The sequence below is a fragment of the Grammomys surdaster genome, unplaced genomic scaffold (genome assembly GCF_004785775.1).
Source record: "Grammomys surdaster isolate TR1022 unplaced genomic scaffold, NIH_TR_1.0 65, whole genome shotgun sequence".
Taxonomy (NCBI): Eukaryota; Metazoa; Chordata; class Mammalia; order Rodentia; family Muridae; genus Grammomys; species Grammomys surdaster.
In genome coordinates, this window is record NW_021604567.1 from 478,350 (window position 1) to 500,750 (window position 22,401).

At 39.0% G+C, this 22,401-nt stretch overlaps 1 protein-coding gene across 5 annotated transcripts in view; it reads right to left on the bottom strand.

Moving 5' to 3' along the window:
* Window positions 1-5,264: 5,264 nt before the first annotated feature.
* Window positions 5,265-22,401, bottom strand: part of Tbc1d4 (TBC1 domain family member 4) — a 167,486-nt gene continuing 150,349 nt past the window's right edge. For all 5 annotated transcript variants that reach the window (XM_028771293.1, XM_028771280.1, XM_028771271.1 and 2 more), the window contains 7 exons: window positions 21,077-21,235; window positions 20,413-20,571; window positions 17,299-17,543; window positions 14,864-15,023; window positions 11,776-11,945; window positions 10,123-10,299; window positions 5,265-7,590 (listed from right to left, as the gene is read on the bottom strand). In XM_028771293.1, the coding sequence (XP_028627126.1) occupies window positions 7,357-7,590; window positions 10,123-10,299; window positions 11,776-11,945; window positions 14,864-15,023; window positions 17,299-17,543; window positions 20,413-20,571; window positions 21,077-21,235 (1,304 nt within the window). In that variant the 3' untranslated portion in view covers window positions 5,265-7,356. The remainder of the gene's footprint in view (window positions 7,591-10,122; window positions 10,300-11,775; window positions 11,946-14,863; window positions 15,024-17,298; window positions 17,544-20,412; window positions 20,572-21,076; window positions 21,236-22,401) is intronic.

The following is a 22,401-nucleotide window of genomic DNA, read 5'->3' on the forward strand; positions in this document are numbered from 1 at the left end:
TTTGCAAGGGATAAACATGAATCTCAGCAGCATTTGAATAGCTTGTAGAAAGAGAAAATCCGTCTCTTGTATCTGAAAAGCACTATTATTACTGTGAAAACTAATTTGCCAACACCAGTCTTATACATTTAAGGTCCTTCCATGTAATAATAATAACAATAAGTCACCCTAAAGCTTCAATTCCCCGGATGCATTTGCTCCAATTTCAGACCATGAAGGCTCAACAATTTAATTTCATAGAGCACAAACTACAGATTCATTCTTCATGGGTAGACTCATAAAACCCAAGTTCTTAAGACAGATGGATTTGCCCTATCATAGCAGCATTAATCATAATAACCAAAAGAGCATATGAAACACATCTAAATACAGAGAAATTAAGGAAACAATATGTGGTCGATGTGTATACTATGGGATCCTAGTCTTTAAAAGAAAAGAAATTCTGGGGCCAAGGAGAAGTCTCAACGAATATAAAGTGTTGGATGTACAAGCATGAAGCAATAAATCCAGATCCCCAGATCTATGTAAAGTTGTGTACCTGTAAGCCTAGCACTCCTATGGCAAGATAGGAAGCATAGACAGAGACAGTAGAATCCCCTTAAAAACTAATAGGCCAACTGATACAATTTACACAGCAATGAATAAGAGATTCTGTCTCAAACAAGGTAGAAGGTAGGGACAGACACCCAGGGTTGTCCTTGAACCTCCACACACATGCCATGGCACATACGCACCACCATTCAGACACATATACACACCCAAGACACATGCACTCAAAGTAAAGAGGGAATTCTGATACATGTCATAACATAGGTGGCAATTAACAAGGGTTAGGGCAGAGGACTCTTCCATGGAGCAGCTGATGTTTTTTGAGAGGAACATGATGCCTGGATGTGGAGAATGGTTATACAACAGTGTGGATGCAGGCAACGCCATTGAGCCTCATGCTTGAAAAGTTAAGATCCTAAGTTTCACAGTGCATATATTTCACCAGAATTTTTAAGAGCAGGGCTTCCTGATTTTAATGCAATTCTAAGAACACATTTGTCAAGGGGCTTGGATATTTACATTATATGCCTAGCTTCATATTTCTCTGTGACAAAAAGCATAGCTGAACCATAAATGGAAAGACGCCTGTAAGGCACAGACTTTAAATAAAGGGAGATCAATGAGCTGGGTGGGTGTCTAGGGCACCAGTCCAACACAGATGGCACAGAGGTCTCACAATGGGGACAGACCTGTCATAGAAGGGCCAGACCACATGGATTATAGTGGCCAGAACTCTCTGTATTCACACACACAATATGGACATCGCCAAGGGCCTTGGCAAAGATTCCCTTTAGTTGTATCTGCCAAAACATGCCTTCTTTTCTTCCTTCCAAGACTGACCAATTCTTATTGGATTAACCTAATCTTATTCTAGATATGCAAATCTATTCAATTATATCATAGTAAAGCATTCAGGCCCAGAGGCTATGCTGTCTAGAGAAACCTCTGAGATGAAATCAGAGCACGTTGATGTCTCTTCAGAAAAAAAGTCTCACACTGCCGTTAGTTTTAAAATTTCAGAAATACTTTGTGGCAGTCCAGGATATTAACTCTATGGCCATTCCTTGTGTAACATTAAGTAATATTTAGTTCATTTAATAAGTTTAAGTAATATTTAGTTTAAGTAATATTTTTTTCTGCATTATATCATTAGTAACAAGGAAGGTTAACACTGTTCTGTACCAAGGATTCACTGATTACAGATTGATAAGAAGGATCAAGCAGTCTGAAACAGATGGCATAGAAAAAAAAAGACTAGAGAAAGACAGTAAGTATGATGTACAGAATGAAAAAGGAGGCAATAGCAGTATATATGTGGTTAGCTACTTGTGTGTACATTAGACACTATTACCAAATGCCAGGTGTCACCTAAATGTTCCCAATGTGTCCCATCAATAGGGAAGAGCTGAGTGTATTCCCTATCACGAGAAGGGAAAACACAAACTCTACAGAGTTTTGACTGTGTCCATGCAAGCGGGGTTGATTGAAGGTTGGTATTTCTATGCGATGCTTGGTTAAGTTTGGGTAATGATCAGGATACACTAGTTCAAAGGTGGTGGAACAACATGAAGATTTGAGGATAATAGGTCAAAAGAAAATTATAGGGATATAAATTATCTATTAAAAAAGATCCTGTTGGGGAGTTTCTATGATGAACAATAATTTAATTTTTCTGGACCAGTCTCCTGGAATTATAAACTGTTTCAATGAAGAGAATTGAGTAATAAAATTTTGATAATATAGATTATAAGCAGATTAGAATACACAGTCTCATGTTTAATATGCTACATTTATGTATACTTCATCATGTGTAATATATTTTATCAACTTCAATATTACATAACTCTAGGTAGAAAAATAATTGAGTAATTTTCCCCCCTCCGGGGAGGTGTGACTAAGTACCTATTCACACTACAGAAAGTGCCAGTGGCAGACCAGGCTACAGTGCAACCAAAGTCCATTTGAGTAAACCAATGAGTTCACTGGATTTACTTGCAGAGCACAGGTCAGTGTTACTTACAGGAATGAGGATGATTCCAAAGCATCATTCCCAGCCTTTCTGCTGGGAATCCACCTCAACATGGACAATGGTTTCTGTGTAACTGTTGACGAGGGCCAGTTAGCCTTGCATTCTCTACCTCCTCTATTACCTCCTGAGACCACAAGATTCCACATGCTGCTGGAAAGAACAACAACAAAGTGTGGCTCAGATCTCACAGATGGGTCTGGTGACCCTCCTCACCTTCTTCTATAAGAGAATGTCAACAGGACCAATCCTGATGTTCTTTCTTGGGTCACCAGAGCTACTTCTGATGAAGATAATAGTGGATGTTCTGCTCAGAGGACACCATTCTACAACCATCTGAAGTCCAGGTAAATAATGCTTCTGGGTTATTCAGTGTACCTCATCTATTAAATTATTACCATACACTGTGAAACACTGGATATAGAGTATATGGTACTTTCTATGATATCTTGTGTACATAGCAAATACTTCCCTACTTACCACACTTCCCATTGTTTCCCCCAGTGCTTCTAGTTTATTTTCTCAATCCTAGACATATCTTCTCTCTTCAACTCAATCTTATACTTCCATTTCTCACCCAAGGGTCAAGTTAGTTAACCTCTTTGGGTTTTTAACTTTTTTTTATGCCATATGCAATGGTGTTTTGCCTTCACATATGTCTGTGTGAAGGTATCAGATACCTTGGAACTGAAGTTACAGACAATTGTGAGCTGCTACACAGCTACTGGGGACTGAATGGCGGTCCTCTGAAAGAGCAGCCAGTGCTCTTAACCACTAAGCCATCTCTCCAGCCTAAATGATAGCATCTTAATCCACTAACAAGGATGTGGACTTAGGTAGTTGCTGTGGGGATAGAAAGATGGCTGATCTGTTTAGACAAAGCTAGCAGGGTTCAGTGGTTATCTATATTAAAGATGCAGTTGTAAAACTGATTTTCCCAGAACCTGCTGTCCTTGATATGAGTTTCACTAAATTTTTAAGTCGAGCTTTTATTGCATTTTCCTATTCCCCAGTTCCTGTTTAAATGACTTCATAGGTTGAAGCAATCCTGTCTCTACACAGGTGAATGTCCACTCCTGTTTCTGACTGCTCTAGAGGAAGAACTAAGCCTTACTCCACAGAAGCCTTTGAGAGAGTCCTTTTCTTGCCTGTGGAGACCCATCTCTGATCACCCCTAAGGGACTGCATTCAATTAGCTAAGTATGACTTACACAGGGTCCCCACTTCACCTGTTGCCCTATACCACCTAGGGCACAACAGCTGACACTTTGAGACTTCCACCAAGGTGTTCCTCTTCTGGACACTTGTCAGACCAACTCCTGGAGCTGCCCAACCTCTTCTGCTCCAGCACTGCCCAGTCACTTCTGCCTCAGGGACTCTTACTGTTTATTTCTCTGCAGGCAACCATATATCACCTCTTGTTTTCCCATCATCACCTTCCTCCTATCTAGACCGGAACGCTCTGATGACAAAGGCTGTGAGTTCTTGTGGGAATCAGCTTCAAACTAGCAGCTAAGACCTGTTTTCTGAGTGAATACATACCAATGGTGAAGCCAAAATTCGTATCTAACCTTTGACCTTACATCCATGGCTGTTCCTCTTCATGTCACTCTTCTGAGAGTGTCCTGTGTGGTTGGAGGGCAACATGCTGTGAGGTGATAAATTCCTTATTCATGAGCTATCAATGAGAGGAAAAGAATAATAACAAAACTGACAAGCCCATGTGGATGGTAGAAGACTAGACTATTAAGACTATCCTGGGGTTTGGGACTGGTTAAGAACACTTGCAGCTTTTATAGAGGACCCAGGTTTGGTTCCTAGCACCCACATCTTTCACCTTACAACTTCAGCTCTAGGATATTGGTTGTTCTCTTCTGACTCTGTATACATATGGTACACATACAGACAATTGGGTATGTACACGTACACATATAAATAAGTACATACACACATGTATAATACATACATATGTGCATGTATACATACATACATATATATACATTTTACAAAAGACCAAACTACATCCTTCTCCAACTTTTTAATATATACAATGAAAAAAAACCCTAAATGATTGGTAACATTAGCAATAAAATTTAGAATCCTCTCAGTAGATTATAAACATATTTAAAGATAATTTAAAATAAATATTAGGTGTATATTCACACTGTGTCCACCAGTAAGGGCCTTAATTCTTAATTATTTGGAAGCAAAGCTAATAGAATAATTCTAAAATTTTAGATACTCCTATCGACAAGAGGACATAAAAAATAAAAGGGACACTGTTAAAGATACAGTTCAAAGATGGAGCGTAGCGTGTATGAGGTCTTAGGTTCCGTCCACAGTACTGGGGAAGTAGAGAAAGAGGAGAGGAAAGGAGTAAGAAAAGGGTGGAAGAGAAGAGCAGGATCCAGGGAGGAATGAGGTGTAGTCTGACAGCCCCGTCTCCCTTCTCCTTCTCCACTCAGGAGTAAAGGCTTCATTAGGAAAGAAGTTGAAAATCAGTAACAATGTATTCTCATAATTGTCTTAAACTATCTTTGTCATCCTGGTTTGTTGGCATGAGACTGTTCAGCATTTTCAGGTTTAGGTAGAATCAATCCAACCCATGATAGGTTTTGTTTTCAAGTCTCTCAGCAAGAGTCTGTGACCTACTACCACACCCCTCAAAAAATACCAACAGTGAAAAAGCTCAGGAAACGGCATTAACATGTTTATTGGAAATGATTCTAGACGTTACATGATCCTGATGAAGATGTAAAATTACAAAGCGAAACAGGTGTAACATATTTTTAAAATCACCAATGAGAAAGAAAAACCATTTTCACAAGAAAATACCATATCCGCATTGTCTTAATCACTGAATATCATACTGCTAACTCCCAACATCCAGAACATAGTCTATTTTTAATGGAGAAATGGAAAGAAAATATTTCCTTCCCCAACAAAAGGATGCCTCAGCCACCACCCATGTATCACACCCACCAGGCAATTTTGACCATCAGACAGTAAGGCTGAACGTCTCTTCATCCTGGTAGGACAATAAAGGATACTACAAAGGAAGACATTTTCAGAAGAGCCAAGCAACAGATCAACTAATGGCCCTCAACCAAATGGAGAATCAATAATGAGCACTTCCTAGAATCTAGAGCGTACATCAACTCTCCTAGCTAATAAGACTTTATTTTTTTTTTAAAGGAGAAAACCTCCTAGATCCAAGGATACTCTGACCCTGTTGAAACTTGTGACATTCAAGTGGGGAACAGCCTAGATACTTGGCATCCACTCTTCAACGTCTTCGGAAACTTGATAAAACTTCATCTTGTGCATAATAAACTCTCTTTGAGGAAAATTACCCCCAAGTAACCCATCTGCAAAAAGACAAGGGCTGAAAAAGCAGCAACAGTAAACACCGTTTAGAAAGGCAAAAAAATAAAAATGCGGTATCAGTGTTCAGAGGCACTATTATAAAATTGTTTCTGCAGTAGGGACTGAACACGTACTGGGAAAATGACTTGACATCCATGCACCCAGCTTGCATGAACATTCTCTAGTAACCTATCTGTACGCAGCAAAATCCAGGAGTCCAAACACAGAATTGTAGGTTTTACCTGGGTTGGAGATGTTTCCATCCCTTCCAGTGTGTTATACATGGTTGGTTCCTAAATATTTCACAGTTCTAAATTTTCACATGAAAGGGGAAAAATGATTAAAAATGTGTTCTGTCATTGAGAAATAAAAAAAAAGATAGAAAAGCAACTCAGCATGGTGCAGCATGGTTTATCATCTTTGGGAAAATCCTAATTTTATTTCCCTATTCTAAAACCGAAGGTCGCAAGAACTACATAGAATGCTCCCAAAATTTTGTGAGGAAAAAAAAAAAGCAAACCCTCTCTCACTTGGTAAATACAGCACCAAGCAACTCTTTACCGCTATATAAGTCACTTAAATAAAAAGGCAAAAAGCTACCCTAGACAATTCAGGGGCTTAATGGTATGTTTGAGGCCTGGTATTTTCGATTTGAATATCAATGCTGGTCTAATCTGCTAGAAAATTAGCAAACATTCCTCTTCACCCTGAGGTGGGTTGACTCAGCAACAGTGTCCTGCTTTCTCCCTATGTGTATCTAAAGCAAAGCCTAACCAGACACAAGATCCATGAAGGTTAGACAGGCTGGTTGACACACAGTAGGCAGGGCAAAAGAGCCCACTTCCTAGGAGACTCACAGGAGTGAGACTGACAGCCAATCATGTCCCTTATAGACACAGACATATAACTAAAGAAATGTGTCTGCTTACCACACTGAGTGAAGCATGCTAGTCTTTGGGGTCGGGGGGAAAAAATACATTCATTTTTGTTGTTGTTGTTGTTGTTCAAGTATATTTCAATATACAAAGGTGTTCTAGATTTGTTTCACTAGAAAATCAAAGGATTTCATGTGTATCCAAGGAGACTCTCACTTGAACTTCCCTTTGATGTGAATTTCATGAAGTTCTGACTGAAAAAGAAAAATTGCTCTGAATACACACCTACTGTTTGATTTGAAAGCATGGATCTTTACATCCACTTATATATAGTTATGTACATAGTTGGCAACAACCAGAAGAACATACAGTCTGGATGTCTGTGATGGCTTAAGAGTGAAGAGCTCTGAGGAGAGCTACGCCGCCCACTGATGACCTCAGCACCAGTAGTAGCTGTCCTATCAGCTTTCTGGTCGACCTTACACAGGGTCCTTTTTCCAGGTGTTTTAAGGACGCTATCTGCTGAGGCCATGTCTGAAACTATGGCCTATTTCCTGGCTTGGCTTTGTCATTCGTTGGGTGAGTTAGGTCTCTCAACAGCAATTCACAGTTGGCCAGCACATCTGCTGGTAGCAGCTTCCGGAACTGTTCCACAGTCTTTTGATAAGCCATTTTATCTTGTTCCAGGGTCCGGACTAAAGCCTTCATTTTAGTTTCTCTGGTCAAAAGAGTTTCTAGGTTGGATTCCAAGGCCTGAATTTTAGCATGAGCCACCTGTTTGTCAAGAAAAAAAATCCTCTAAATTAAATATTTGAAGAGTGTGATTCTTTATAACAGTAACATTTTACATTTGTTATTAGATAATTATGTTATTAGATAATTTGTTATTAGATAATTATGTCACATTAGCTAACAGAATATCATGTGAACAGTGAGGAAAAAATGCATCATTTTTTTTCAAGTATATTTCAGTATATAAAAATGTCCTCTGAAATGGAGTTTTGGGGGGTTTTGTTTGTTCCTTTGTTTGTTGGTTGGCTTTTTTAGAGTGCCCAAAAATCCAGGTATTAGAAGCAGAAGATGTAGCTAAGTACTTTTCTGTCATTTAAAAGATTCTAGATTAAAATCCCAGCAACATATTAAATATGGATGACACATACATGTGTATGTATATGTTTAGTAGACATATATATGTGCCTATTAAATATGGATTATACATACATGTGTATGTATATGTTTAATAGACATATATATACATATATATAGGCATATATGTGTGTATATATTACACTCACATGACTTGTCTCCTCTTACTAACGACTACAGTAAAGCAATACTGTGACAAGACCCCACAATCATCACCCACACGCACTGGAGTCCCTGTCCATCCAATCTGACTGAAGACAGAATACAGAAATTCTTGACTACTTTTTTGCTAAGTGAGTTGGTTTTGAGCATAGTTTTGATTGATTGTAATCTAAGCAGTGTGGAGCTGACTCTGGCCAGGGCCCCCCTGCTGCATCATCCACCATGATGAAGAAACGCTCATATGTTTAAGAAGGAATCCAAGTGATTGGTAATTCTGGACAATCTTGCTCTTTGATAACTATCTTCCCAAAGAACAAAGGGGGATGCTAGGGAAACTCCCTAGTCCCTTCCAAGGCTAGAACCTTCGACAACTCAAAGACCTCCCAATAGATTTGTCTTCTCCAGGTATGTTTGGAACTCCATTCATTTTTACTGCTCTGGAAGCTTGATGCTGATCACCTAGAACTGTCACTAGAATGTCTGTAGCAACTAAGAACCATCACCATAAAAAATGGGTGCAAATGCCTTCCCCAACAAGAAAACCCTCAATGGATACTGAAATAGTTGAATAATGAGGAACAATACAGCAACTATTTTTCTATTGTGAATAAATCACATTGGCTTACTGTTTAATAGATAGAAATATTTTTTTAGAAATTATTTTTTATTCATCCTCCCCAGGAGGTTCAACTCCTGCTACTATGCGGCTTTGGTGTGGCTGTGCCCACTCCCGACACCTGTTAGAAGGATGTTGCTGTTACACGTTGGTATATGTTACCAAGTGTTGATGTTACACACTGGTATCGTCTTTCAGAGATTACTGAAGAGGGTCTCCTTGAATGCCATTAAGGTACTTTTCATAAGACCCTTCTTGGTTCTTGTAAAAATAGTTTTTCCCAAAGAAAAAAACTGGCCTTCCCTGTCCCCTGGATTCCTTCATCATCATGACAAGTCTCTCTCTATTCCCTGCTCCCACCATGACACAGTCTCCATGTGACATAGCCAAGGACCTTTGTCAAAGTGAGCACTACACTGTTTCAGCCTCCAGAACTGTGGATTAAATCAACCTCTTTGCTCTGTAAGTGATCCAGCCTTGGGGACTTCAGAGAGAAATATACCAGCTAACTTCCTCTGTCTGATTACTTCTTCACCACAGAACATGGATCCAGGGTTCCTATCACACTACTGCAATATTACTTTGAAGATTGTTTGTTATATTTTTGTCTGTTTTTACGCTATCATAAACTACTTGGGAATAGCGTAGTTGCACATTCCTGAGTGGCAGGACTATTTGTTATGTGCTCACTTTCAACTGACCCAGAAACTCCTTTCCATTTCTGTTTTATTCTAGACAACTATCATCATCCCTAACCAGATTTTCATGAAACCTGCCCAGCTTCCTCTTTACATGATCCTCATCTGTCTTTGTTTTATATCAGTCTTTCAAATGTGAGGCTCAACTCCTTTCTGAAGAGGGACACACAACTGTGTTCTTAGACAACAAAGAAAATCTGTCCCACTCCATTCCCCACCTGTTCGCTCCCTAGTGTCCGACCTGACCTAAGAGTAAGCTAACTGCCCTAGGCCACAGCCTCTGATTGCTGCTGCCTCCTGCTCTGAGCAAACAGGAGCTCACCTCACTCACTGCTCAGCCCTCAGAGCCCAGCCCATGCTCACACAACCACATTCCCAACTCCTCACACTGTATTCTTCCCCTGCTAAACTTATAGGAATTACATAACATCCAATAAGATGAACTCATATCATGCTTTGAATTGCGCCTCTATTGTTTTGTGAGTATTTTTCTCTCCCAAGTGATACTTTGGTACCTAAGTACATTCATAAACCCCCTACCCCACACACACACACACACACAAAGAAACTACCTAGGCCCTTTGTCTTCAGTGGTTCAACCCACATACATATCACAATCATCCCAAGCAGTTCCATGCATGCAGGGCAGCACACAGATCAGTGTTCTGATCTTTTTTTCTGTACCTGGAGTTTTTCTAAGAGGTCCATGTTCTGTCTTTTCAATTGGTTGTTGGCTCTCTCCAGCTTCTCCAGAGATTCATTATCTTCACAGGCATATGAAGATTCCAGAAGCTCATCTTGAAGCACATGATATTCTACCTCATAGGCATGTAACTGTTTGGAAATATCCATCTCAAAAACCTGTTGAAACATCACAGGTTGGTTAGTCTGGCCTTCAGTATCTACACCAAGTTATAAGGGGTATATACTGGTAGACTTAATGTTTACTTCACTGCACTAATGGAAACATTAAAACATAGCAAACAAGGATATAGGCCTGGCTATCTACACAAGAATAAATGAAATAAATTCAACTTCCAATGTAATAAATAGCACAGAGTGTATTCATATGCAAATAAAACAGCATGAGAATGAGACCAAGTCACAGAAAGGAACTAACATCCAAGCACATTTTGCAACCAAGGTGACTGCAATCTAATAGCTGTCTCCTGAAATGTAGGGTACCACATCAACATTTGTAGTTGAGCGATGATTACGTGCCAGAGATAACCTCTGCTGGTCACTAAGCAAAGTTACATAAGAGTATTTTATCTCTATGCATTAATGGAGCAGAAAGGTCTTAATAAATGCATGGTTCATCTCCTATTCTTTAGGAGCCTCTTTCAAAATCAGCACTAGATTCCAGTCCAAATCTTACTAGTAACCTGAGAGTCAGGCAATTTCCCTTTTAACTTCATTATTTTGGTTTGTTGTTCCCTACCCTCACTTTGTTGTTTTTGTTTTTAAAGAGGATATATCTGATTTCAAATCTCAAATCTCCAAAAGCATAATACATAACTGCTTGCTATTCATACAAGTTATGTCAGGCAGTAGTCTATGGGAGTGTATTCCTGCAAGTCTAGCCCTTGAGAGACAAGAGTGGGAGAAAACGAAGTTCAAAGACAGCCTGGGCTCTAGGCTAATTATTAGAAAGATTTGAATAATTAGAAACTACTGACAACTGTGTACATGATAATATGAATATTAGTTATGTTTCATGGTGCTAAGGATTAAATACAGGGCTTTGCAGAAGCTGGACAAACAATTACTGAGCAATATCATCAGGGTGGCCTTAAACTTGGGATCACACAGCCTCTGCCTCCCAAGTAGGTCACAGGCCTGACCTTTCTCATAAATTCTGAAAGAATTAGTGACATTTCAAAATCCAGTGAACTTCATTTTATTTTGGATCTCTCCAGCTTCTCCAGAGATTCATTATCCTCACAGGCTAAGGAAGATTCCAGAAGCTCATCCTGCATATCCTATGAGGATATTCTACCTCATAGGTATGTGACTGTTTGGAAATATCCATCTCAAAAACCTGTTGAGCTCAACTACTTCAATTGAAGAGTCATTTTGACTCTTTAAGTTATAACCTGGGTCTTAGCATTGGTTTAAACGAAAACGATTCCTAAAACAAAACAAAACAAAACCACTGTTATATTTCCTATGCATAGGCAGATAAACTACGTTACAATGCTAAAATTTCATAATTGTCTCATTTCTAAATAAAATGTGCCTTATAAAACAAAAGAAGACCTTTTTAAAAATTGATGTTAGGCAAACTACATTTTTATGTGAAAATATTTAGTACTTATTGGATCATTTACATCATACCTGGGTAATAATTTTTTCCATTTCAGTGGTATTCATATCAGGTAATGTACTTTTGAGAAATTCAACAATATTTTCAAAGCTTTCACACTCCATTATAAGTGCCTCCTGGCTGCTCAGTAAGCTGAGAGCAACCTTAAATATAACTTCAGTTCCTTGAAGAAAAATGATATCTAGAACAAGAGGCAAAATTTTTAGAATCAAAGTTGTGTATCTATTTTTGCAAAGAGTACATTCTTTGTTCTAAAACTACATTTTTATTACAGCAGTAGAACTAGAAAACACGTTGTAGAAGAAAACTGGTCAAAACTAGTTTTTATTTTTAAAAACAAGTTTAATATGACTGAAGCAAAAGATCAGGATATTGTCTCTCTTTGCTTATCAAGAACCTCAGATATGGTTATGGGAACAAAGAAGATATTATAAATCTGTCTAATTATGTATTGTTTACAGGTGTAATGGTAAGTGTATGGATTCAAGATAAAATTCAAACATATTTATGCAACTAATATTTGGGGCTTTTTTCTACAACAGAACATAACAACACATTGATCTAGTCAACTAGACTACTCATATTCTCATAGTCAAAAAGTAAATGAGTTAATATGTAACTAAATCTATACTCAAGTGGAAATTTGAATTCTAAGAAAGTAGAATGTAGAAAAACTTTAGTGTCCACAAGACCTCTGCAATTTCAAGCCAGGAAAATCCCTACATGAAGAATGGGGCTAGGTACAAAGTTCTGTCCATAGCTGAGGAGCTACTGGGTTTTCTTGATCACTGCTAGGAGTCAATTTTCTTTAAGTTTTTGATCAGTGGGAGGCAACTCACTTTCCAGGATAGCTCAAAGTATTGGGGCAGCACTAATTGACTTGATGAGTTTAGAGATGGAAGAGAGAGAGAGAGAGAGAGAGAGAGAGAGAGAGAGAGAGAGAGAGAGAACACACGAAGTTGGATGAGTGGAGAGGTGGGGTTGATTCTAAGAGGGGACAGATGGTGAATATGATCAAAATTCACTGTATGATATTCTCAAAGAAATATATATATATACACACAAACACATTATATATATATTAATTAAACCAGATGGGAGAAAAGAAAGTCGTGCTAATTCTAAGGTCAGCTGGATCACAACAGAAGCACACAATCATTCTGAAACACATGCAGGTGGTTTTGTTTGAAAAATTCTATCACCATGTGTGGTTCTTTCATCAATAATGCAAAGCAACAGACTAAGGAAGACTGTTCAGTAGAAGACCTGCCAGTTTCAGCCATCAGCTCTAACAGGGAACAGATTGATAGTGAAGGGTGTGGTGACATCTGACTTTGAGAATCCACAAGCAGTGAAAGAATCATCATTTATAAGGACACAAACACATCTAAAAAAATTCTTAGGAGACCCACTGAAAGATTCCAAAATGCTCAAGAAAACTCCACTAGACAGAAGTGGTATGTATCCAACAAGCAAGAGACATCCATGGACTGCTAGCTCACGTAGTGCAACTGGGCGTTACATTTCACCGCAAACTTTGACAGAAGACTGTATTATCCTCCCATTAAGAATGTATGCTATAACCCTCAATGTGGTGTATATATGTGTAAAACACACATATGCTTGAAACTCAAATGTCTCCTAACATTTTTCTATTTGTCATCATCTCTAATTTTTTCTGAGTTTTATACTAATACATCTTCAAAGAACACTCTAATGACTCAAAATTAGAGAACATTTAAAATTTGACCAAAAAAATTACAAAGCTTCAACTGAGCACAGTGGTACATAAATACTAAATTCTCTGTTACAGTCCCTAGACAGATGTGCAGAACCCAGCAGTTGTAGGAGCCCTCCTTGGCTACTGAGGTCCTAGCCAACATCACTGAACAAATTTCTAGAGAAAAATAGTTGCTGATGTCTTTCTTTCCTTTTCTATTTTTAGATTCTGTGCTGGTCAGTTTTATGTCAACTTGACACAAACTGGGGAAGAGAAAACCTCAACTAAGAGAATGTCTCCATACGATTAAATCTAGGCAAGTCTGTGATACATTTTCCTATAACTGATAATTTATGTGGGAGGGCCCAGCTCACAGTGGATGGTGCCAACCCCAAGCTGGGGGTCCTGGGTGTTAGAAGAAAGAAGCTATTGAGTAGCTACCTTGCTCCAACCACAGTGTTGGCATTGGAAAAGAGGAGATTATGGTTTGAAGAGCCCTGAAGAGCAAGCCAGTAATCAGCACTTTCCCATTTCCTCCACATCTACTCAAGCCTCAAGTTCCTGCCTTGACTTCTCTTGGTGACAGACTGTGGTATAGAACTGTGAGCTGAAATAGACCTTTTCCTTCCCAATTTGCCTCTGGTCATGGTGTTTTATCACAGCAACAGAAATTATATCTAAGACAGATGGGGGTTTATTACATAGCTCACATGTGCTCAGACTCATAACCCTACCGTCTTAGCCTTCCCAAAGGGCTGAGACTACAGGTGTGCAGAATCACACTGAGGCTTGGGTTGTGTTTTTTATATTATATTCTGATAAACCCAATTATGGATAGATGTAAGGGCCCCCAGAGGGTGCACAAACCATACCATACTCTCCTTTTTTCCAACACCAACACTGTGATCAGAGCAAGGTAGCTACTCAGTAACGTACCTGTGTATACTCAGTGATTGTTCTCTTAGTTATGATCTTAAGGATTAGCTATGGCTCCTTTAATGGCATGGAAGGTAGCCATGTAAGCAATAAGAAAGGAACAAAGCTACATGTAAACACCAGACATGCTATTAGAAATCATAGCACAGCAGTAGGGTTGCTTTCTCTGTATTTTGAATCTAAACTGAAGAAGAAGATGAAAGAGGGAAAAATCAGAAAATTAAAAATTTAGAAAACTAGACAGAGTCTGCCTCTAATCCAGCTTTGAAAACTGTGTTTTCTACACTTTCCACACAAATAAACACAGGAAGCTCATAGGAGCCCAGTTATTTCCACTACATTTGAATTTTACTTAGAACTCTGTCAGCCCTAAGGGGAGTTAAGTGACAATGAACTCAAGAGAATACATCAAACCATCCCTCTTGAACAATGGTGTCTCTTACCAAAAACTCTGGTTACGAATCCCAAGGGAAACTGAGAGGCAAAGAGTGTGAGGAACCAGGGTGCAGCATATAGACTGGGGCTGATCTCATTCTCCTCAAGATGGTTGTAGAGTTCCCGGTGGTAGTCATGAAGGAGTCTGGAGAGCTGGTACATCTGAATCTGCAGTTCGTATAGAGAAGGACAATAAAATCTGTGGTAATCTGCATGTGTATAAAATATATTAACTTTTGATAACACACACATTTCGTAAAATAACACATCTTATTTTTATTATTAATTTTAAAGTTGATGTTCAAATCCAAGTCACTACATTTAGCTCATAATTCATGTCAGTGTAAATTCAACTATGCCACATGTGCAAGGGGTACTACCATGTGTTTGGTATGGTGTACATATATGGGTGAAGCATCTTTCTTCCTATAGAAAGAAATTGTTTGTGAGTTTCCTAATGGATTTTCAACATTTCCTCCAGAATGTGAACTTTTTTTATTAAAAATATCATAAATTATTAAAAATGCATGCCAATAACCAATCATGTTGTAACTTCAATAACCGTTTCCAAAGTAGAAATGAAAAACAAGACAACTTCTGATGGGAAACGAATCACCAAGTGCTGTGTATGAACACTGCCAATTCTGCCTGAGCCTTATCTACAAGACAAATCTTGGAAACTAAGTTTCCATACACACTGTAAAAGGAAGGAACCAGGGCCACAGGAAGTCATAGCTATAAAATGAGCAGCTCAGCAGGAGGCAAACACAAAAAGAGGTTTTGTAATGAGATTATTATCTCAGTAAGTCGTGTCGGAAAATAAATCGTACATTTCCTTTAGGCCAGCTTGAGTTCAGAAACTAGACAGGGTGGGCGTTCATCAACCGAAGAACTAGTATTTTGGCAAGATTGGAAACAAGTCTAATTAGCAAAATTAATTAGTAAAATTAATAAGTAAAAAGAAAGCAAGTTGATAAAGACATTCTGCTCTTGTTCAGTTGGGACCTGAGTGTAGAAACAAACATTTGTCATTTCACTGTCTTTAAGGATCTTATATTCTGCACCCTGTGCTCTAAACTTGAGGTAAGGGATGCTTCCTCCATTGAAGTATTTTTGGGCAGATACAAAAATTCAAGGTTCCTACAAAGTAAGTTTTAAAAATAAAGCCCTATTTGCCAAAAGTCCAAATTCAGTTCATTTAACATGGCAAAGCTACAGATAGAAGAGACACAAGATAGAAGAGAGAAAGGGCCGCACAAGAGAAAAGAAAGAAGGCTTGTCGATCCACCACAGAAATCAGCAGAGACAGAATGTGATGAGACAGAGATAATGAAGCAAAGGAGACATCATCCCCTGGTTCACAGACAAAGTCACTGAAGCATCACCTATATGCCCACACTCCAGAGTGAAGCAGGAAATCAGGCATCCTCTCAAGGAAGCCACATGTAGCAGCGCCATCTTTGAAATCTTACAGATCAGACCTCACTGGCTTCCTGCTCTAGGCAGTGAAAAGGTGTTCTTTTCACTTTCTGAAGCACGGAGTTCGGCACTCCTACAACATCTCTAGTGTCTGGTAGGAAGGTGGCCAGGGAAAATGTTACCTTTGCATTTCCAAAATTAGAAAGGGTATTTTTAGTAACTATAATGATCATTTTATAATTCTCTTTGAGGATTTCAGGTATAAGACACTATTTACATCATGTCAGCCCCTCACGTGTCCCATGTCTCCCTCCAACCTGGATTCATGACCTCTTCTGTAATCGTTATTGTTACATACATACACACACATATGCGGCCTATTTAATGTTGCTCAAATATGTACATGTATTTAGGAATTACCACTTGGGACTCTTCTGTGATGCTCCCTGAATCATAATGATTGTTAATATATAAACACAATTTACCTATACTTATGCTGTATCAAATTTTTATTAGAAAAATTTTAATGGAAAAAACATCATTTTTAGAAAACAGATAACTAAACTATTCTGCCTGTGGACTAAAATGAAATGCCATTCGCATATAGTTTCTATTCTCTGAAATTCTAATAACAAAGAAATTGTTTTCTAGAAATCAATTCCTATTTAACTCCTTAAAACAATACCAATGCTTCTGCGCTGATATAAAGTATAAGTAAACTGTTTAACATAAAACATCCTTTAACCTATTAAATATATGTATATACAGTTGACAAATAGCATTTGAATTGCTATAGTTACCTTGGTGAGCACTCTCTGTATGCCTTCCTAAGCACATGGGTATTTTGCAAATTCTCCAATCCTCCACTCAAACAACAACTAACAGATACTCATATATTTGTTCAAGTTCTAAGACAGTGGGCCTCAATTTCTTGAACTCTGAACTGTGATTCAGAAATGGCTGGAACTGAGGTTTCTGATGAGAGCTTCCTACACACCTGACTCATCACAAGCCAGTGCCTCACCTGAAGTGACATCATATCCGGTCGGTACTGCTTGCGGAAGCCCAGGTCGTACATGAGGAACTTGAGCATTTCAAAGGCTTGCTCCTCACTCATGTGCAGAAGCAGGACTCCGGCCACGAAGCTGATGCCCTGACAGTAGCCTACCTCTTTGTCCAGCAGAGAGTAGGCTTTCAGCAGGTTAAAGAGGGACAGCTGTCCTGCCCCGAGCTGCACTGAAAAGTAAGGGTGAGTGGGAAAAGTCCTCCCTGTGGAGAGAAAGAAAAAGCATGCTTAGAAACCACAGGGGAACACAATACAGTGACCTCTGGGATGAGCCAGAGGTCTGCCACCTGGGAGTCTTTGGGATGTCCACCTAGGAGACTCCTGTCCTCTCCCTCCACCGTCTTCCCTCCTCCCTCCTGCCTCACCACCACGTAAGTCCTGGGTGCCTGAGTATCACCCCTTTTCTGCACACACCGTTCAGGGGTAACCATTGTATGCTGAGCAGTGTTGCTTTCTACCAAAGCAGGAACAGTCAACAGAAACCTGTCCTCAATGGCAGATCCAAAACATACCCCAGAGCAAAACTCGGATTTGTTCTGATTTTAAATCAAGGCAAAGTCTAAAGTCATACAAAGACCACTTTCTGCCCACAATCAAATTCTGCAAGGTCTCATTATTTAAGGCAAACTTTGGTAATCCAGGACCAGATTTACTTCTTATTTTGTTTCTTTGTAATATGACACTCGAGGAATATTTTTGTTTGTTTTACTTTGCTTGACATAGAGTCTACCATTTAGGAATTCTGCTGTTTTAGATAAACTTTATTTCTCTCTTCATAAATCATGTAGACTATTAAAAAATATACAACATATGTATGTAATATATGCATATATGTATACCCACATATATACAACATACATGTCCAAGAAAAATAAGGTCAGTAAAACTTCAACACAATTTTAAGTAAATTTCTGCCTAAAATTTGCCTCTGTATAGAAAATCAGCATGAATACACCAACAAGCAAACAAACTTAATCCTGCATCTTCAAAAAGCTGGTGTCAGTACTAACACAGACCACAGACCTATCTTCCTCACCAAGGCTGTCTACACTAGTGTAGGACTCTCTCTGAGCCACTAGAAAATGAAGTGTATGTGTGTGCTTCCTTGTCAAGTGGTAACTCCGGTCAACTAGAAATTGCAAGAGTTTACATTTTAAAATGCTTTCTACCACATATGCTCACAAGTAATTTTTGTTTTCCTTTTTTTTTCCAGGAACTGATAAGGTTATTTCTGCAGAGCAAGGAGGAGAAATGAGAACCAGAAAAGGCTGGAAGCGCACATTTAGCCACTGGCAGAGGCAAATAAGCAATTTTTAAAATTAGTGTTCTAATTTCTCCTTCAAATGTATTCCAAAGAAAAAGTTATATACACTGTGTAGCGACTTGATTCTGGCTCCATTTTGTCCGAGTCTTTCCCTGTAGCCTTACCTCACCAGTCCCTGTTGTCAGGGACATCTAGACTGACGCCAGCTGCAGCCCCTCAGTCTTGGGTCTCATCACCCAATGACCAACACAGTCCCAAAACACAGTCCCCCCTGCAGGAGTCCAACTCTAGTCCTCAATTAACAGAGGAATAAACTCAGGAGCAAGGTAGCCTGCTGACAGCCATGGTCGGAGGGACACTCAGAATAAGGACTGCAGTGTCCATTCTCTCTAGAACACGTCCATTTTAATCCTATTGGGATGAACGTGTAGTAATTAAGTTGAGCCCTCCTCCAAGAAAAGTTGGTTTTCAAAGAAAGGAACAGAGGTTAAAAACTAGTTTTTAGCCAGTAATTTTTTATGTGCCTAATATAAACTGACCCCAAATATAAAGACCTCCCATTTACCCTTCAAGAACTCAAATGATGTATCTGGATACCTGACACCTATTAGCTTTCAGGAGTAAAGATAAAATAGTTAAATAGCAATATAAAATATATAGATACACTAGAATAGTAAAATACATGTAATAGCATGGTTTAGAATTAAAAAATGATTTTTAAAATTATACTATTTGGGGGCTAGGGATGTATCTCAGTTAGTGGAGTGCTTGCCTAGCATGCACAAAGCATGGCTTCCATCTCTAGCACCACAGAAGCCAGACAGAGTGGTAGAAATCTAGAATTGCATCCCTGGGGAGATAGGAAAGTTCAGTTCAAGGTAACTCTTGCCTACACAGTGAATTCAAGGCTGGCCAATACCTTATCTCAAACAGTAAGATAAAATTAAATCATGCTGATTTTACTTTTTATACTAAATTCAGTATTTGAAAGACTGCTGGATGATGCTGTCACTGGAAATTCCTCCAGAGATCAGAAGTATCCATCATACACAGCATTAACACAGATAAACGTTACCCAACCCCTAGGGATGCATTAGCCCTTTCTACAGCCTAAGCACTTACTGGGTTCCTTCTCTTCCTCTAGAGTTCTAGAAAGTGGCCTCTTCTCTCCTAATCATGAACATGATCAGCCCACCTGTTCGCCCACAGAGCTACTTGCCTTCTGATCTGCTGTCATCTAGCCACACCTGAGTCCCTTCTTGCATGGCTATGGGTTACTTTTTACAGTGAGTGACAAAAGTTTGTATTCAGAAATGTCTGAAGGTCTTCAAACACTGCTGTTAAATATTTCTATAAATATTTCCTTTTAACCTCTTTCAAAGGCAGTACTGATCATGACACAGTTGCACTTGCCCAGCATGTACAAGGCCTTGGGGTTTAACTCCAGCACTGTAAACACACAAACAGAGACACACACAGAGACACACACAGACACACACACACACACACACACACACACAATCAAATGTCAACTGTTCAAAATTCAGTAACTGAGAGCACCCATAATATGATCTTCATAGTGATTCCCATTTCAGAGGGAGATTTTGGGGGTGAATATTCCACTCACGGTTCTTCCATCAGAATATAAGGTTAACTTACCCAGACAATGCAGTCAGCAACTCAGGTGATGCCAACAGAACCTCTTCATCAATGCCAACCAACCAACCAACTAACCAACCAACCAACCAACCAACCAACACTAAGATGCCTTTTGCTTTTGTAAATGATAACCCATTTGACAGACATACCCAAATCCACAAGGATGGCGTGCTGCTGAGCAGTGAGCTGCTTCAATAGTTCCTTATAGGAGGTGTCTGGAGGCTGGTGTTTGTTGGGCAATCTGTGTCTCAGGCGGTACTGTAATGCTAGAAATTGCCAAATTTCCCCACGCCGACTTTTAGGAACCCCTACAATCCAAGAGATGCAAAGTCAGAGTTTGGGAATAAAGCCATTAAAGTCGTAGTAGATGAACCACCTCACAATGACCACTGCAGCTCTCGCTGTCTGTCACCCTCAGCTCATGGTCTCCAGTGTACTAACAGGAGCGTATGTTAACAACTTCTCGCCTGTAGTCCCCTCACCGTTATTAGATGTAAATGAGTATTTCTGATCAAATGATGACAATACTAAGGCATGCTTCCGCAGAAGACAAGAACACCAAGCATCAGACAAATTGCAGTGCGTATGAGAGAGTAACAGAATAAACTCTTCAGCCTTTATGGGTACAGCATCATCAGTTTCTGTCCATCTATTAGCAAGCTATAGATGGAAACAGACCGACCCATCTACACAGCATTGTACTTTCCCTTCCTTATAAACCACTTACAGAACAATGTTATGTTCTCGCTTCACGAATCAGAAACCTCCCCACAGCTTATCCCTTAAATAAAAGCTTATGAACATGGTAAGTACCTTCTTTAAGGGATGTATGGATATCTTCCATGTCGCATCTGATTTTAGTTCTGCAATTTAACAACTTCTTGTCCCATGCTATTAAGACGTCCTTCTGACATGTACCAACTTCTTCATAGTCTAGCTTAACTTTTCTAGACTGGAGTTCATCTCTTCTTGCTTGAAAAGAAAAAAAGAAAATGAGAGGAAAGCAATCAAGACCAACCTGCTGTTAAAATCCAGCACTGTAAACATTGTATACGTTATTAAGCTATACTCAATTACTTTTAGAAATCAGCCACTGACTTTACTCTGGGGGAACAAACATAAAATTCTGAGCAAAGGGGGCTGCAGACACGGCTTAGTAGTTAGAAGGTCCTAGGTTCTGGACCCAAGGACTAGCACCTACATGCTAACTAACAGACACCGTAATTCTAGCTACAGAGAATCAGATGCCATATTATACCCTATATGGAAACTGCATGCAGAGGATACTCAGATATATATGCAGGCAAAATACTCATATGCATAAAATTTTTTAAACTTTGAATTTTTTGAGGAAAATATAGGAGGTTTTCAAATGTTGAGTCATTTCTATGAGAAAATACAGTAGTTAAGAGCTTTTTTTCTATCTTATACTTAGTAACTTTGCTAAGTATAAAATACAAACTGGGGTTAAACTGTGTGTCAAGACAGTTGCCACTAAGCCTGAATTTGATTCAGGGATGTACAAGGTGGAAGAAGAGAATCAGCTTTTCAAAAGTTGTTGATCTACAGTCACTGAGCTCCATAGTAACACCTTGACATGCACACAGCATAGTTGGACAGACCACACACACACACACACACACACACACACACAGAGGGGGGAGGGAGGACAGACAGACAGACAGACATAAATGTTAGATGTGCTATAAATTTCAACTTCTGGACAAATATGAAAGCCTTAGAAGCAACTGCTTCTATCACCTTAAACATCATTAAAGCAGGCTAGAGAGGTGGCTCGGTGATTAAGAGCACTGGCTGCTCTTCCAGAGGATCCAGGTTCAATTCCCAACACCTACACAATGACTCACAAAGTAGTGTAACTCTACTTCCAGGGTACCCAACACTCTCTTATGGCCTTCAAAAGCACAAGCAGGCACACATGCAGGCAAAACATTCATATACATAAAATAAATTTTAAAATTCCATTAAAGCACCAAGAGTTTAAATGGGATAGATATGATATTTATATATTATATCTTCATTTTTATGCATAATATAAATAAAATCTATTTTTATAATGTATAATATAAAATAATTAATATATAAATACATATTTATTATATATTCATATAGGATAT